This window comes from Ovis aries, chromosome 20, assembly GCF_016772045.2.
Source record: "Ovis aries strain OAR_USU_Benz2616 breed Rambouillet chromosome 20, ARS-UI_Ramb_v3.0, whole genome shotgun sequence".
Classification (NCBI taxonomy): domain Eukaryota; kingdom Metazoa; phylum Chordata; class Mammalia; order Artiodactyla; family Bovidae; genus Ovis; species Ovis aries.
In genome coordinates this window covers 798,377-815,456 of record NC_056073.1, presented here as the reverse complement: position 1 = coordinate 815,456, position 17,080 = coordinate 798,377, and the positions used below count along the sequence as shown (strand labels likewise).

The window sequence follows — 17,080 nt, the reverse complement described above, 5'->3', positions numbered from 1 at the left end:
CTTTCAACAAAATAAATAATAATACCATCACCCTGGGTGTTTCTTCATGCACTTACTTTCTAGACAGTTCAGCCTCAGCCTTACATTCTCAACAGGCAACCACTCATGAATTTTAACACCATGTATTATTTGTGCCTATAGAATTGTGTATTAGTGGAGAATCTAATGTGATATACTTTTTTGTATCGGATGCTTTCACTCAATATAATGTCTGTGAGATATTTCATACTGCTGTGTCAATCAGTGACTAGTTCCTTTCTTTTTGTGGATAAACTTTATCTCTCCACTTTGCATGGGCAGTGCTGTATTTCCAGTTTAATGGTGATCAAGAATAAAATGTCTCAATGTACTTATGCAAGACAGTTTGGAAACACATGCTTTTATTACTCTTAGATAAATACTTATGAATAGAATTACTGGGCTGTAGTGGATCTGTGTTTAAATTCATAAATAACTTCCAATCTTCTTCACAAAGTAACTGTATCATTTTAAATTAGAAATAATAATTGCTCTAGCAATTCCACATCACCATCAATATTTGCCTTTTTTTTTCAGTTTTAGCAACGTGTGTGTGTGTGTGTGTGTGTGTGTATGTGTATGCTGTGTGTGTGTTTAATTATTGACTTGATGGAGTTTCTCATAGATTCTAGATTCTAGTCATTATTCACATATATTCATGGGAAGTATTTTCTCCCAGGCTGTGGCTTGCAGATTTAATTCTTAATGGTTGTTGGATCATTGAATATTTCAATGAATATTCTTTGCTTGCTAGTAAACTTTCCCAGCTTAAATTTGCAAAGGCCTTCTTGTATGGTAATTTATTTTTTGTGTGTTTGTGTTTAGATCTATTGTTGTTGTTCAGTCACTCAGTCTTGTCCAACTCTTTGTGACCCCATGGACTGCAGCACCCCAGGCTTCCCTGTCCTTTACCATCTCCCAGAGTTTGCTCAAACTCAAATTCATTGAGTCAATGATACCATCCAACCATCTTACCATCTGTTGCCCCTTACTCCTCCCCTCAATCAGGGGCTTTTTCAATGAGTCAGCTCTTCACATAAAGTGCCCAAAGTATTGGAGCTTCAACTTCAGCATCAGTCCTTCCAATTAATACTCAGGGTTGACTTCTTTAGGATTGACTGGTCTGACCTCTGTGTTGTCTAAAGGACTCTCAAGAGTCTTCTCCAGCACCACATTTGAAAAAATAAATTCTTCAGTGCTCAGCCCTCTTTATAGTCCAACTCCCACATCCATACATGACTAATGGAAAAATGATAGCTTTGATTATACAGACCTTATTTGGTAAAGCTTTTAAACATGCTGTATAGGTTTGTCATAGTTTTCTTTCAAGAAACAACCATATTTTAATTTCATGGCTACACTCATCATCTGCAGTGATTTTGGAGTGCAAGAAAACAAAGTCTATCACTGTTTCCATTGTTTGTCCATCTATTTGCCATGAAGTGATGGGACTGGATGCCACGATCTTAGTGTTTTGAATGTTGTGTTTTAAACCAGCTTTTTCACTCTCCTCTTTCACTTTATCCAGAATCTTTTCAGTTCCTCTTCACTTTCTGCCAAAAGGGTTGTGTCGTCTGAATATCTGAGGTTATTGAAATTTCTCCTGGCAATCTTGATTCCAGCTTGAGCTTCATCCATTCTGGCATTTCACATGATATATTCTGCATAGAAGTTATATAAGCAAGGTGACAATATATAACCTTGATGTACTCCTTTCCCAATTTGGAACCAGTCCATTGTTCCATGTCCATTTCTAACTATTACTTCCTGACCTGCATACAGATTTCTCAAGAAGCAGGTCAGGTGGTCTGTATTCCCATCTCTTCAAGAATTTTCCACAGTTGGTTGTGATCCACAGAGTCAAAGTCTTTAGTGTAGTCAATGAAACAGAGGTAGACTTTTTTTTTTTTTTCCTGGAATCCCCTTGCTTTTTCTATGATCCAGTGGATATTGGCAATTTGATCTCTACTTCTTCTGCCTTTTGTAAATCCAGCTTGTACGTCTGCAAGTTCTCAGCTCACCTACTGTTGGTGCCTCATTCATTAGTGGTTAGTTGCTCAGTTGTGTCTGACTCTTTGGGACCTCAAGGATTGTAGTCTAACAGGCTCCTCTGTCCATGGGATTTTCCAGGTGAGAATACTGGAGCAGGTTGCCATTTCCTTTTCTAGGGGATCTTCCTGACCTGGGGATCAAACTGGGTCTCCTGCATTGCAGGTGGATTCTTTGCCAGCTGATCTATCAGGGAATCTCAGCTTGAAGGATTTTTAGTATAACCTTGCTAGCATGGAAATAAACACAATTTTGTAATAGTTGGAACATTCTTTGGTATTGACTGGTTTTGGAATTGGAATGAAAACATATTTTCCAGTCCTGTGGCCACTGCTGAGTTTTCCAAATTGGCTGGCGTCTTGAGCACAACACTGAAACAGCGTCATCTTTTAGGATTTGAAATAGCCCAGCTGGAATTCTATAACCTCCACTAGCTTTGTTCATAGTAATGCTTCCTAAGCTCAGCTTGACTTCACACTCCAGGATGTCTGGTTCTAGAGAAGTGATCACACTATCATGGTTGTCTGTAAGGCTCAGAGAACCACACTCTGAAAAGGACACTCAGAGACAGCCTCTAGTGGACTGACAAAGTTTATTATCCAACTGTGTAGTTTTATAATTTTCAGGGAATAGAGCATAAGACAGACTTGCACGTAGCCATTTCAGATAAACATCAAAGCATTTAAGCATAAAATACAGTTTCCACCACCCAAGTCATAACATAGCTTTGACGAAACTCTAAAGAGAGTCTTATCATGAAACAACAGTCCTTGCTCTCAGAAACGGGTGGTCAGGAGGAAGCCTTCGAACGCCTCAAGACTGGGTGTATAACCCTTCGTTATCCGTTCCCAGTGTCAGGCATTTGGTGAATGCTCATAACCCTTTGTTATACTCGTTCCAGCTTCCAATCTTCATTAAGAGTGGAGCAAATACATTTTCCGTATTTGCTCAAAGCCTTCCAGCCCCTCTACAGTTGTCTGAGTCATTAAGCCTGTTTTGGTACAGTTCTTCTGTGTATTCTTGCCACTGCTTCTTAATTTCTTCTGTTTATGTTAGGTTCTTACCATTTCTGAAATATTTCCTTGGTATCTCTAATTTTCCTAAAGGGATCTCTAGTCTTTCCCATTCTATTATTTTCCTCTCTTTCTTTGTTTTTTTTTTTTTTTTTCAGTTAAGAAGACTTTCTATCTCTCCTTGCTATTCTTTGGAACTCTTCATTCAGATGGGTAAATTTTTCCTCTTCTCCTTTGTCCCTCACTTCTCTTCCTTTCTTAGCTTAGGCCTATGGTAGGTGTTAAAATAGGAGTTGCCTTAATGAGTGTTGTGAAAGTTGCTCAGTCATGTCAAACTCTTTGTGACCCCATAGATTGTAGACCTCCCAGGCTCTCTGCCCATGGGGATTCTCCAGGCAAGAATACTGGAGTGGGTTGCCATGCCCTCCTCCAGGGGGGTCTTCCTAGCCCAGGGATTCCTTGGTGGCTCAGATTGTAAAGAGTCTGCCTGCAATGTTGGAGACCCAGGGAAAGGAAATGGCAACCCACGCCAGTATTTTTGCCTGGAAAAATCCCATGAATGCAGGAGCTTGGTGAGCTATAGAGTCCATAGGGTCACAAAGAGTCAGACACGACTGAGCAACTTCACTTTGCTTTACTGTGTGTTAGAAGTAAAAGTATTTTTTTTTTTTTTTGGTGCTTGCTTTTGCATACAAATATCCAGTTGTTCCAGCACCATTTCTTAAAAAGATTTTACTTTTCAAATGTTACTGCTCTGGCACTCTTTTTTTTTTTTTTTTTTTTTTGAGAATCAGTTGATCTAAATGTGGTCTTTTCAAACGTTATCCTGTTCCATTTATCTTACATGCCTGTAGATATCCACACTCCAATGCAGCACTGAAATGGTGTGGTAAGAACAGGCATCTTGACTTTATGCTGTATTTATGGAGAAAGCATTTAGTTTTTCACCATTAAGTGTGGTTTATTTCTTTTTTTTTTTTTTTTAGTTTTTAGTTTTTAAATTTTAAAATCTTTAATTCTTACATGCATTCCCAAACATGAACCCCCTCCCACCTCCCTCCCCATAACATCTTTCTGGGTCATCCCCATGCACCAGCCCCAAGCATGCTGCATCCTGCGTCAGACATAGACTGGAGATTCAATTCACATGATAGTATACATGTTAGAATGTCATTCACTCTGGGTATTTTAAAATATATAATAACTCTGATATAGAAGACAGTTAATTTTGCTTATTTCTGTTTCACATGCCCAACATAGTTTTTAATGCATTCTAATCCTTTTTTTTTTTTAATTAATGAGTGATTACCTCAGTCATTTCATGTAATGATATTCATTTAGTAGCTGGCAACAAACGCTGATAACTGCCTTTATTTCTCTTGTTTATATCATACTTAATAAACCAGTTATATATGCCCCTAGCCCTAGAATTGTGCATGTAAGCAAACTGTTTTGTATATATGCTCTTTCTAGCATTTAAAACCCTTTTGTATGCATTCACATCTCTTATTTGCTGATCTTTAGAACAACTCTTTAACGCAAAGAAGGTAAGATTTAAGAACAGTTGAATCTCTTTATTACCAATCATGAAATTTAAAATGGACTCTTACAGGCATAGACAATGCTTGCCAAACATGAATGTTAAATTTTAATTTAAAATATTTTTTTTGCATTTTTGAATGTGCACAGGCATGTTAAAATTTTTCTTTATTTCAATAATCTGATTAGAGAAAAACCCTTTAGAAATTTTATAAACCATAGTAATTCTCCCTAATTTCTTTTTAAATAATTTATGTGATTATATGAGTAAATTATATTTTCAAAAGATTACTGACTTTAACATTTCTTTAGGAAGAAGCATCTCTTTAAAAGTGTATCTAAGCTCATACGTCTGGGGTGGTTTCCTGTGTGTGTCTGTCTCTGTGTGTGTGTGTGTGTGTGTGTGTGTGTGTTTGGGTGCGTGAGAGGCATAACTCTGTTCTCCATGGTAAAGTTCGAAAAACCATAACCCATAAGTTTTGCTTGGTTTAAGTCATTATTTTTCTCTACTTAATATAGATGTTTTAATGATTTTGTTTCCTAGTTCAATTTTGTGGGCAAATTGCTCGGGCCAAGAGGAAACTCCTTGAAGAGGCTACAGGAAGAAACAGGTGCTAAAATGTCTATCCTGGGCAAAGGATCAATGAGAGATAAAGCAAAGGTATGAACTTTGAATTTGTACAAGCACATCTGAGCTGTCCTTCAATCAGTTCCCATTATCTTTACCCTTTTAGAACTACTCTGAACCTTCTGATATCTTCTTTATTCATAGAAATAAGCTACTGGTCTTTTTCTCCCAAAGCATGTAATTTTGTATTTTATTCCTTTTTAGTCCTTTGTCTAGGTGGCTATCAAATCTGTTCATTTCTTTTGTGTCCTCTGTAGGATGCTCCTGTATGTGTGTGCTCATTTTCTTTAATTTCCTGACTGAATCCTTTTTCTTTCTTCAGTTATATCTTCTGTTCCCATCCCATGTATCATTCCCTCATTTTATCTTTCCACTCCACTTCACTCTGATCCTCTTACCTGAAGCAATTTCAAATACTCATCTGCAAATCTAAGAGAGTTTTGGAGAAGAAAATGGCAACCCACTCCAGTGTTCTTGCCTGGAGAATCCCATGAATAGAGGAGCCTGTCAGGCTACAGTCCACGGGGTTGAAAAGAATTGGACACAACTAAGCTACTTGTACACACACATACACTCATGATAGTTCCACTTTTTTTTTCTAATGTGTCAGTGATATTAAACGACTCAAATGATCCTCAAAGACAAATAAGCTAATAAATATATCAACTTGGATATTTAAAATGATTTACATTGCATTTGTTTTTTTTTTAATTTTTTAATTTTAGTTTTTTATTTTTAAATTTTAAAATCTTTAATTCTTACATGCATTCCCAAACATGATCCCCCTCCCACCTCCCTCCCCATAACATCTTTCTGGGTCATCCCCATGCACTATCCCCAAGCATGCTGCATCCTGCGTCAGACATAGACTGGTGATTCAATTCACATGATAGTATACATGTTAGAATGTCATTCTCCCAAATCATCCCACCCTCTCCCTCTCCCTCTGAGTCCAAAAGTCCGTTATACACATCTGTGTCTCTTTCCCTGTCTTGCATACAGGGTCGCCATTGCCATCTTCCTAAATTCCATATATATGTGTTAGTATACTGTATTGGTGTTTTTCTTTCTGGCTTACTTCACTCTGTATAATCGGCTCCAGTTTCATCCATCTCATCAGAACTGATTCAAATGAATTCTTTTTAACGGCTGAGTAATACTCCATTGTGTATATGTACCACAGCTTGCTTATCCATTCATCTGCTGATGGACATCTAGGTTGTTTCCATGTCCTGGCTATTATAAACAGTGCTGCGATGAACATTGGGGTACATGTGTCTCTTTCAATTCTGGTTTCCTTGGTGTGTATGCCCAGCAGTGGGATTGCTGGGTCATAAGGTAGTTCTATTTGCAATTTTTAAAGGAATCTCCACACTGTTCTCCATAGTGGCTGTACTAGTTTGCATTCCCACCAACAGTGTAGGAGGGTTCCCTTTTCTCCACACCCTCTCCAGCATTTATTGCTTGCAGATTTTTGGATCACAGCCATTCTGACTGGTGTGAAGTGGTACCTCATTGTGGTTTTGATTTGCATTTCTCTAATAATGAGTGATGTTGAGCATCTTTTCATGTGTTTGTTAGCCATCCGTATGTCTTCTTTGGAGAAATGTCTATTTAGTTCTTTGGCCCATTTTTTGATTGGGTCGTTTATTTTTCTGGAATTGAGCTGCAGAAGTTGCTTGTATATTTTTGAGATTAGTTGTTTGTCAGTTGCTTCATTTGCTATGATTTTCTCCCATTCAGAAGGCTGTCTTTTCACCTTGCTTTTATTTTCCTTTGTTGTGCAGAAGCTTTTAATTTTAATTAGATCCCATTTGTTTATTTTTGCTTTTATTTCCAGAATTCTGGGAGGTGGATCATAGAGGATCCTGCTGTGATTTATGTCTGAGAGTGTTTTGCCTATGTTCTCCTCTAGGAGTTTTATAGTTTCTGATCTTACAGTTAGATCTTTAATCCATTTTGAGTTTATTTTTGTGTGCGGTGTTAGAAAGTGATCTAGTTTCATTCTTTTACAAGTGGTTGACCAGTTTTCCCAACACCACTTGTTAAAGAGATTGTCTTTACTCCATTGTATATTCTTGCCTCCTTTTTCAAAGATAAGGTGTCCATATGTGTGTGGATTTATCTCTGGGCTTTCTATTTTGTTCCATTGATCTATATGTCTGTCTTTGTGCCAGTACCATACTGTCTTGATGACTGTGGCTTTGTAGTAGAGCCTGAAGTCAGGCAAGTTGATTCCTCCCGTTCCATTCTTCTTTCTCAAGATTGCTTTGGCTATTCGAGGTTTTTTGTATTTCCATACAAATCTTGAAATTATTTGTTCTTGTTCTGTGAAAAATGTGGCTGGTAGTTTGATAGGGATTGCATTGAATTTGTAAATTGTTTTGGGTAGTATACTCATTTTCACTATATTGATTCTTCCAATCCATGAACATGGTATATTTCTCCATCTATTAGTGTCCTCTTTGATTTCTTTCATCAGTGTTTTATAGTTTTCTATATATAGGGCTTTAGTTTCTTTAGGTAGATATATTCCTAAGTATTTTATTCTTTTCATTGCAATGGTGAATGGAATTGTTTCCTTAATTTCTTTTTCTACTTTCTCATTATTCGTGTATAGGAAAGCAAGGGATTTCTGTGTGTTGATTTTATATCCTGCAACTTTACTATATTCATTGATGATCTCTAGTAATTTTCTGGTGGAGTCTTTAGGGTTTTCCATGTAGAGGATCATGTCATCTACAAACAGTGAGAGTTTTACTTCTTCTTTTCCAATTTGGATTCCTTTTATTTCTTTTTCTGCTCTGATTGCTGTGGCCAAAACTTCCAGAACTATGTTGAATAGTAGCGGTGAAAGTGGACACCCTTGTCTTGTTCCTGACTTTAGGGGAAATGCTTTTAATTTTTCACCATTGAGGATAATGTTTGCTGTGGGTTTGTCATAGATAGCTTTTATTATGTTGAGGTATGTTCCTTCTATTCCTGCTTTCTGGAGAGTTTTTATCATAAATGGATGTTGAATTTTGTCAAAGGCCTTCTCTGCATCTATTGAGATAATCATATGGTTTTTATTTTTCAATTTGTTAATGTGGTGAATTACATTGATTGATTTGCGGATATGGAAGAATCCTTGCATCCCTGGGATAAAGCCCACTTGGTCATGGTGTATGATCTTTTTAATGTGTTGTTGGATTCTGATTGCTAGAATTTTTGAACTATATCATTTCCCCATTTTATAACTGGGAAATATCCTCTGCTTTTGATTTTTTTGGTTTTCTTGAAATAACTATAGAGATTTATTCATAAACTATCTCTTAAAATTAATTGAGAAAGCGTGACTATTTTATGGTAGTATCATTTGACCTGGCCATACTTTTTCTAATTTGATATGTTACCAGGGAAAATAAAATAATCATAAATTTTAATGACTATAAAAATTGCTTAGAGATAGTAGAGGAGTTGCTCAACTATTAGGATGAAACATTAAAGGGAGAAATTCATAGTAAGAAATGTTGCTGAATTTGTGAATGTACCATGCATGTTTGATCTTTATTGTAACAAGGCTATGTATGGTCTTTGACCAAGACATACTATCAGCTCAGTTCAGTTCAGTTCAGTGCAGTCTCACAGTCGTGTCCGACTCTTTGCGACCCCATGAATCGCTGGACGCCAGGCCTCCCTGTCCACCACCATCTCCCGGAGTTCACTCAAACTCACATCCATCGAGTCGGTGATGCCATCCAACCATCTCATCCTCTGTTGTCCCCTTTTCCTCCTGCCCCCAATCCCTCCCAACATCAGAGTCTTTTCCAATAGGTCAATTTTTGCATGAGATGGCCAAAGTACTGGAGTTTCAGCTTTAGCATCATTCGTTCCAAAGAACACTCAGGGCTGATCTCCTTTAGAATGGATTGGTTGGAACTCCTTGCACTCCAAGGGACTCTCAAGAGTCTTCTCCAACACCACAGTTCAAAAGCATCAATTCTTCGGTGCTCAGCCTTCTTCACAGTCCAACTCTCACATCCATACATGACCACAGGAAAACCCATAGCTTTGACTAGACAGACCTTTGTTGGTAAAGTAATTTCTCTGCTTTTGAATATGCTATCTAGGTTGGTCATAACTTTTCTTCCGAGGAGTAAGAGTCTTTTAATTTCATGGCTGCAATCACCATCTGCAGTGATTTTGGAGCCCAAAAAATAAAGTCTGACACTAATTCTACTGTTTCCCCATCTATTTCCCATGAAGTGATGGGACCAGATGCCATGATCTTCGTTTTCTGAATGTTGAGCTTTAAGCCAATTTTTTCAATCTCTTCTTTCACTTTCATCAAGAGGCTTTTTAGTTCCCCTTCACTTTCTGCCATAAGGGTGGTGTCATCTTCATCAGTTCAGTTCAGTTCAGTTGCTCAGTCGTGTCTGACTTTTTGTGACCCCATGAATCACAGCACGCCAGGCCTCCCTGTCCATCACCAACTCCCAGAGTTCACTCAAACTCACGTCCATTGAGTCAGAGATGCCCGCCAGCCATCTCATTCTCTGTCGTCCTCTTCTCCTCCTGCCCCCAATCCCTCTCAGCATCAGAGTCTTTTCCAATGAGTCAACTCTTCGCATGAGGTGACCAAAGTACTGGAGTTTCAGCTTTAGCATCATTCCTTCCAAAGAATACCCTGGGCTGATTGTCTTCTGAATGGACTGATTGGATTTCCTTCCAGTCCAAGAGACTCTCAAGTGTCTTCTCCAACTCCACAGTTCAAAAGCATCAATTCTGCAGTGCTCAGCTTTCTTCACAGTCCAACTCTCACATCCGTACATGACCACTGGAAAAACCATAGCCTTGACTAGATGGACCTTTGTTGGCAAAGTAATGTCTCTGCTTTTCAATATGCTATCTTGGTTGGTCATAACTTCCCTTCCAAGGAGTAAGTGTCTTTTAATTTCATGGCTGCAGTCGCCATCTGCAGTGATTTTGGAGCCCCAAAAAATAAAGTCTGACACCATTTCCCCATCTATTTCCCATGAAGTGATGGGACCAGATGCCATGATGTTTGTTTTCTGAATGTTGAGCTTTAAGCCAAGGTTTTCACTCTCCACTTTCACATTCAGCAAGATGTTTTTAGTTCCTCTTCATTTTCTGACATAAGGGTGGTTTCATCTGCATATCTGAGGTTATTGATATTTCTCCCAGCAATCTTGATTCTAGCTTGTGCTTCTTCCAGCGCAGCATTTCTCATGATGTACTCTGCATAGAAGTTATAAGCAGAGTGACAACATACAGCCTTGTTATACTCCTGTTTCTATTTCGAACCAGTCTGTTGTCCCAAGTCGAGTTCTCACTGTTGCTTCCTGACCTGCATATAGGATTCTCAAGAGGCATGTCCGGTGATCTGGTATTCCCATCTCTTTAATATTTTCCCATAGTTCATTGTGATCCACAATGCTATATGGGTACTTAAAAAATAATAATTAGTTCTGTAATTTGCAAAAGGATGCTACTTGCAAGTATTAAATTTTGAGTAAATTTTAGTTACTTTCTACTGTGTATAATTTCATAAGATGACTTTTTGGCCAAAGGTACTCCTTCTAGTTAATCATAGTATATTTAGAAGAAATAATAAAGCTATTTAAGTGATAGCTTTTGTCTTCTGCTGTAAGCATATTTAGATTTTCTATGTATATGAGGATAAATTGACACATAATTATCTATATTTATTCTTTCATATATTTTTAAATTGTTTGTTATATGTTTACCAGATATCAAAATCATATAATAGAAAGTTCGTTTTGTATGTTTTTATACTCTCACATAGTCTTTAAAATTTAGATCACACAGAGATTTCCTAACCCCTGTGATAGGCTTACTTAACCATAAAACATATTTTACTGAAATTTTCTGTTTCACTCATTACACTGTTAACTTTCATGGACCAGAGAAATGTCTTAGTTAGGTTTACACACCCATAGTCACCATGTAGTCTCTTCATACTTTTTAAAACAAATAAGTGTTGTTGTTGTTGTTTTAATTTCCACATATTTGGACATTTTTCTTATTTATATAGTGTTATATAGGATTCTATTTTTCCTGTGAACATGTTTAGCTACCAACATAATTATTAGAAAAATCTAGCAAGAAATAAACTTGATTCTATTAACTTTCTATTAGGTTTAGTTTACTATTATTGTGCTGTGTGCTTATTCACTCAGTCATGTCTGATTCTTTCAACCCTGTAGACTGTAGCCCACCAAGCTTCTCTGCCCATGGGGATTTTCCAGGAAAGAATACTGAAGTGGGTTGCCATTTCCTTCTCTAATTTACCTGTTACTTAGAATCCTGTTTCTATATTGATTACATTTTGGATGATCCATCATGTTTCCATGAGTATTTTCATTGTTCCTTTTTAAAAATGAAAGAAAATGGAAACATTTAATAGCAACAATATCAATCATAATATATAGTAGTATAAAATATGCTTGTTAGACTCTAGATAAGACCTTAACTACCAAAGACAACACAGCTGAAATAAAACCACAGATGTAGATGTGAAAACACTTACCTTGGTAAACACTTGATTAAAATAAAAATAAATGCTTGGTAAATTTTTAATTTCTATGTTACTAATTTTGTCTCTGCTACATGACCTGAACAGAAAGGAATATTTTATGTAATTTTATTTTTCTAGCATATGATTAAAATTCATCTGAAACTGTTATGGATTAAAACGAAACAGATGAAGGGAGATATATTAATGCTGGTAGTAGTAGTTTGGTATGATGATCAAGTGTAACACTGAACAAGAAGGGACCAACACAAGGAAAATCAGAGAAGAGAGAATGCAAGTAATGGCTCTGAAGGTGAATTCATGTCTTTATCTGTAAATATCCTGGCAGCCATATCCCTATCATTGTTTATAGCCATGCTTATTTCCATTTGGACATTCCCAGGCGGCACTAGTGGTAAAGAACTTGCCTGCCAGTGTAGGAGATGTGAGAGATGCAGGTTGAATCTCTGAGTTGGGGAGATCCCCTGGGGAAAGGCATGGCAAACCACTCCAGATGGAGAGACTATCCATGTTCCTAGGTAAGAAGAATCAATAATATGAAAATGAATGCACTACCAAATGCAACCTATAGATTCAATGCTACCCCTATCAAATTACCAATGGCATTTTTCACAGAACTAGAACAAAAAAATTCACAATTCGTATGGAAACACAGAAGACCCTGAATAGCCAAAGCAGTCTTGAGAAAGAAGAATGGAGCTGGAGGAATCAATCTTTCTGACTTCATATTATACTACAAAGCTACAGTCATCAAGGCAGTATGGTACTGGCACAAAAACAGAAATATAAACCAATGGAACAAGATATAAAACTTAGAAATAAACTCACGCACCTATGGGTACCTCATTTTTGACAAAGGAGGCAAGAATATATAAAGGGGCAAAGACATCCTCTTCAATAAGAGGTGTTGGGAAAACTGGACAGCTACATGTAAAAGGATGAAATTAGAAGTCTTCCTAAAACCATACACAAAGGTAAAATCAAAATGGCTTTAAGACCTAAATGTAAGACCAGAAACTATAAAATTCTGAGACTAAAACATAGGCAGAACACTCAATGACATAAATAAAAACAAGAACCTCTATGACCCACCTCTTAAAGTAAAGGAAATAAAACAAAATTAAGCAAGTGAGACTTGATTAATCTTAAAAGCTTTTGCACAGCAAAGGAAACTATAGAAAGCTGAAAACACAACCCTCAGAATGGGAGAAAATAATAGCAAATCAAAGAACTAACAAAAGACTAATTTCAACAATATATAAGCACCTCATACAACTCAATGCCAGAAAAACAAACAACCCAATCAAAAAGTAGGGAAAAGACCTAAACAGACATTTCTCTAAAGAAGACATCCAGATGGCTAACTAACACATGGAAATATGTTCAACATCACTCATTATTGAAGTGAAGTGAAGAGAAGTGGCTCAGTGGTGTCCAATTCTTTGCAACGCTGTGGACTGTAGCCCACTAAGCTCCTCCATCTGTCCATGGGATTTTCCAGGCAAGAGTAACAGAGTGGATTGCCATTTCCTTCTCCAGGGTGATCTTCCCAACCTAGAGATGGAACCTGGGTCTCCTGCATTGTATGCAGACACTTTTACTGTCTGAGCCCCTAGGGAAGTCCATTATTAGAGAAATGCAAATCAAAACTACAATTAGATATCACCTCACACCAGTCAGAATGGCCATCTTCCAAAAGTCTACAAACAAAAAATTCTGGGAAGGGCGTGAAGAAAAGGGAATGCTCTTGCGCTGTTGGTGGGAATGTAAATTGATACAGCCACTTTGGAAGACAGTATGTATATTCCTTAAAAAACCACCATATGACCCAGAAATCCCACTCCTAGGGATATATCAGGGGAAACAGAAATTGAAAAAAAAAAAAAAACACTATTTACAATAGCTAGAACATGGAAGCAACCTAGATATCCATTGACAGGTGAATGGATAAAGAAGTTGTGGCACATATACACAATGGAATACAACTCAGCCATAGAAAGGAGTATGTTTGATTCAGTTCTGATGAGGTGGATGAACCTAGAACCTATTATATGCAGTAAAGTACGTCAGAAAGAGAAAGATAAATATTGTATGCTAACGCATATATATAGAATCTAGAAAAATGGTGAAGTGAAGTGAAATGAAGTCACTCAGTTGTGTCTGACTTTTTGCGACCCATGAACTGTAGCCTACCAGGCTTCTCAGTCCATGAGATTTTCCAGGCAAGAGTACTGGAGGGAAGATGGTGGAGGAATAGGATGCGGAGACCACTTTCTCCCCAAGAAATTCGTCAAAAGAACATTTAAACACTGAGTAAATTACACAGAGAAACTTCTGAATGCCAGCAGAGGACATCAGGCACCCAGAAAAGCAACCCATTATCTTCGAAAGAAGGTAGGAAAAAATATAAAAGACAAAAAGAGAGACAAAAGCAGTAGAGAGGGAGCTCCGTCCCAGGAAAGGAGTCTTAAAAGAGAGAAGTTTCCAAACACCAGGAAACACTCTCATTGCCAAGTCTGTGATGAGCCTTGGAACCACAGAGGCAACATAACCGGGAGGAAAAATAAATAAATAATTAAACCCCACAGATTACTTTCCCAACAGTAACTCCCCCAGCAGAGAAGCAGCGCAGACACCTGCACCCACCACTAGCAAGCGGGGGCTGGGCAGGGAGGCACGGGCTGCATTGCTTAGAGTAAGGACTGGGCCTGAATGCCCTGAGAGCAATCTGAAAGAACTAACTTGGGCTAGCAAACCAGACTGTGGGATAGCTACCACGCAAAAAAGCCCTAACCTAAGACACCATCAGGCCCACTCACAGAACAAAGGACTGAACAGAGATAGCCGTCTGCAGATCATCCTCCTCTGGTGACACGAAGCCAGAGCCAGAAGGGGGCAATCCCAGCCCCAGAGAGGCATTATCTACCGAACTGCAAGCAGGCTTCTTTGCTAACTAGGACTTCTTGGGGTTCTGGATGGTCAACATCCAGAGATGTTGCCCGAGAAGGCATGCCAGTTGTACACCCAGAAAGTCGAGCTGCAGAGACAGGGGAGGCGATAAGTGACCATGCTCACAAAACACTTCATCACCTGAGCTACTCGGACCTGGGAACGGCACAAAATGCAGGCCCAACCAAGTCTGCACCTCTGAGGACTACCCAGGTACCTGAACCTGAGCGGCTTAGACCTGGGAGGTGCATGCAGCCCAGGGCCAGCCTCAGACGGTTCCCAGCAGGCCTGAGTAGTGTGGGCAGGGGGGGCACATGCACTGTGAGTGGAGGCAGGCCCAGTGTGGCTGAGACCCTGCGAACACACCCCAGTTATTTGTTTGCAGCATCCCTCCCTCCACATAGCGCAACTGAACAAGTGAGCCTAAAAAATTGTCCACCACCTCCCCCTTGTGTCAGGGCAGAAATCAGACACTGAAGAGACCAGCAAACAGAAGAAGCTAAAGAAGAGGGAACCGTCTTGGAAGTGATTAAAACCCTATAGTTGGTACTGACTACATAGGAAGGGGCCTATAGATCTTGAAAAATATAAGCTGGATCAAGGAACTAGCCAAAAATGAACTGACCCCACACTGCCCACAACAACACCAGAGAAAGTCCTAGATGTATTTTTACTATCATTTTTAATTTATTTTTTTATTTTTAAGTCCTCTATTACTCCTTTAATTTTCATTTTTATAACCTACTATTACTTTGCAAAAGAAGGGACCCTATTTTTTAAAGAAAACTTCATATATATATATATATATATATAATAACTTTTGTGACCTTTTTTCTTTTCTTTAATATTGTATTTTTGAAAATCCAACCTCTACTCTAGATTTTTAATCTTTGTTTTTTGGTATTTGTTGTCAATTTTGTACCTTTAAGAACTAAATCGTCAGTGACCATTTTTACTTGGGAGTGAGATTACTGGCTTGACTGCTCTCTCCCCTTTGGATTCTCCTTTTTCTCCACCAAGTCACCTCTATCTCCTCCCTCCCCTTCTCTTCTCTACCCAAATCTGTGAATCTCTTTGTGTGTTCCAGACGGTAGAGAATACTTAGGGAACTGATTACTGGCTGGATATGTCTCTCTCCTTTTGATCCCCCTCCCTTTATCCTCCTGGCCACCTCTGTCTCCTTCCTCCCTCTTCTCTTCTCTGTATAACTCCGTGAACATCTCTGAGCGGTCCAGACTGTGGAGTGCACATAAGGAAGTGATTACTGGCTAGCTTGGTCTCTCCTCTATTGATCCAATTTCATCTCATTCAGGCCACTTCTAACTCCCTCCTCCCTCTTCTCTTCTCCATGTAATTCTATGAACCTCTCTGGGTGTCCCTCACTGTGGAGAAACTTTTCATCTTTAACGTAGATGTTTTATCAGTGGTGCTGTATAGATGGAGAAGTATTGAGGCTACTGTAAAAATAAGACGGAAAACCAGAAGCAGGATGTGTAAGTCCAAATTCTAAGAACACCAGAAAACTCCTGACTCAAGGGAACATTAATTGATGGGAGCTCATCAAATGCCTCCATACCTACACTGAAACCAAGCACCACTCAATGGCCAAAAAGTTCCAGAGCAAAATATACCAGGCAAATTCTCCAGCAACACAGGAACACACCCCTGAGCTTCAATATACAGCCTGCCCAAAGTCACTTCAAACCCATTGACTTCTCATAACTCATTACTGGACACTTCATTGCACTCCACAGAAAAGAAACCCAGCTTCGCCCACCAGAAAACCGACGCAAGCTTCCCTAACAAGGAAGCCTTGACAAGCCACCCATCAAACCCACCCACAGTGAGGAAACTCCACGATAAAGAGAACCCCACAAACAGCCAAAATACAGAAAGGCCACCCCAAACACAGCAATATAAACAGGATGAAGAGACAGAGGAATACCCAACAGGTAAAGGAACAGGATAAATGCCCACCAAACCAAACAAAAGAGGAAGAGATAGGGAATTTACCTGATAAAGAATTCCAAATAATGATAGTGAAAATGATCCAAAATCTTGAAATCAAAATGGAATCACAGATAAATAGCGTGGAGACAAAGATTGAGAGGATGCAAGAAAGATTTAAGAAGACCTAGAAGAAATAAAAACGAGTTAGTATATAGTGAATAATGCAATAAATGAGATAAAAAAACACTCTGGAGGGAACAAATAGTAGAATAACAGGAGGCAAAAGATAGGATTAGTGAAGTAGAAGATAGAATAGTAGAAATAAATGAATCAGAGAGGAAAAAAGAAAAATGAATCAGAAGAAATGAGGGCAAT

General features: G+C 38.5%; 1 protein-coding gene across 2 annotated transcripts in view; it reads left to right on the top strand.

The window, feature by feature from the left end:
* Nucleotides 1-17,080, top strand: part of KHDRBS2 (KH RNA binding domain containing, signal transduction associated 2) — a 796,734-nt gene that overhangs the window by 236,328 nt on the left and 543,326 nt on the right. For both annotated transcript variants that reach the window (XM_060403569.1, XM_027958372.3), the window contains exon 3: nucleotides 5,164-5,280. In XM_060403569.1, coding sequence (XP_060259552.1) covers nucleotides 5,164-5,280 — 117 coding nt within the window. The remainder of the gene's footprint in view (nucleotides 1-5,163; nucleotides 5,281-17,080) is intronic.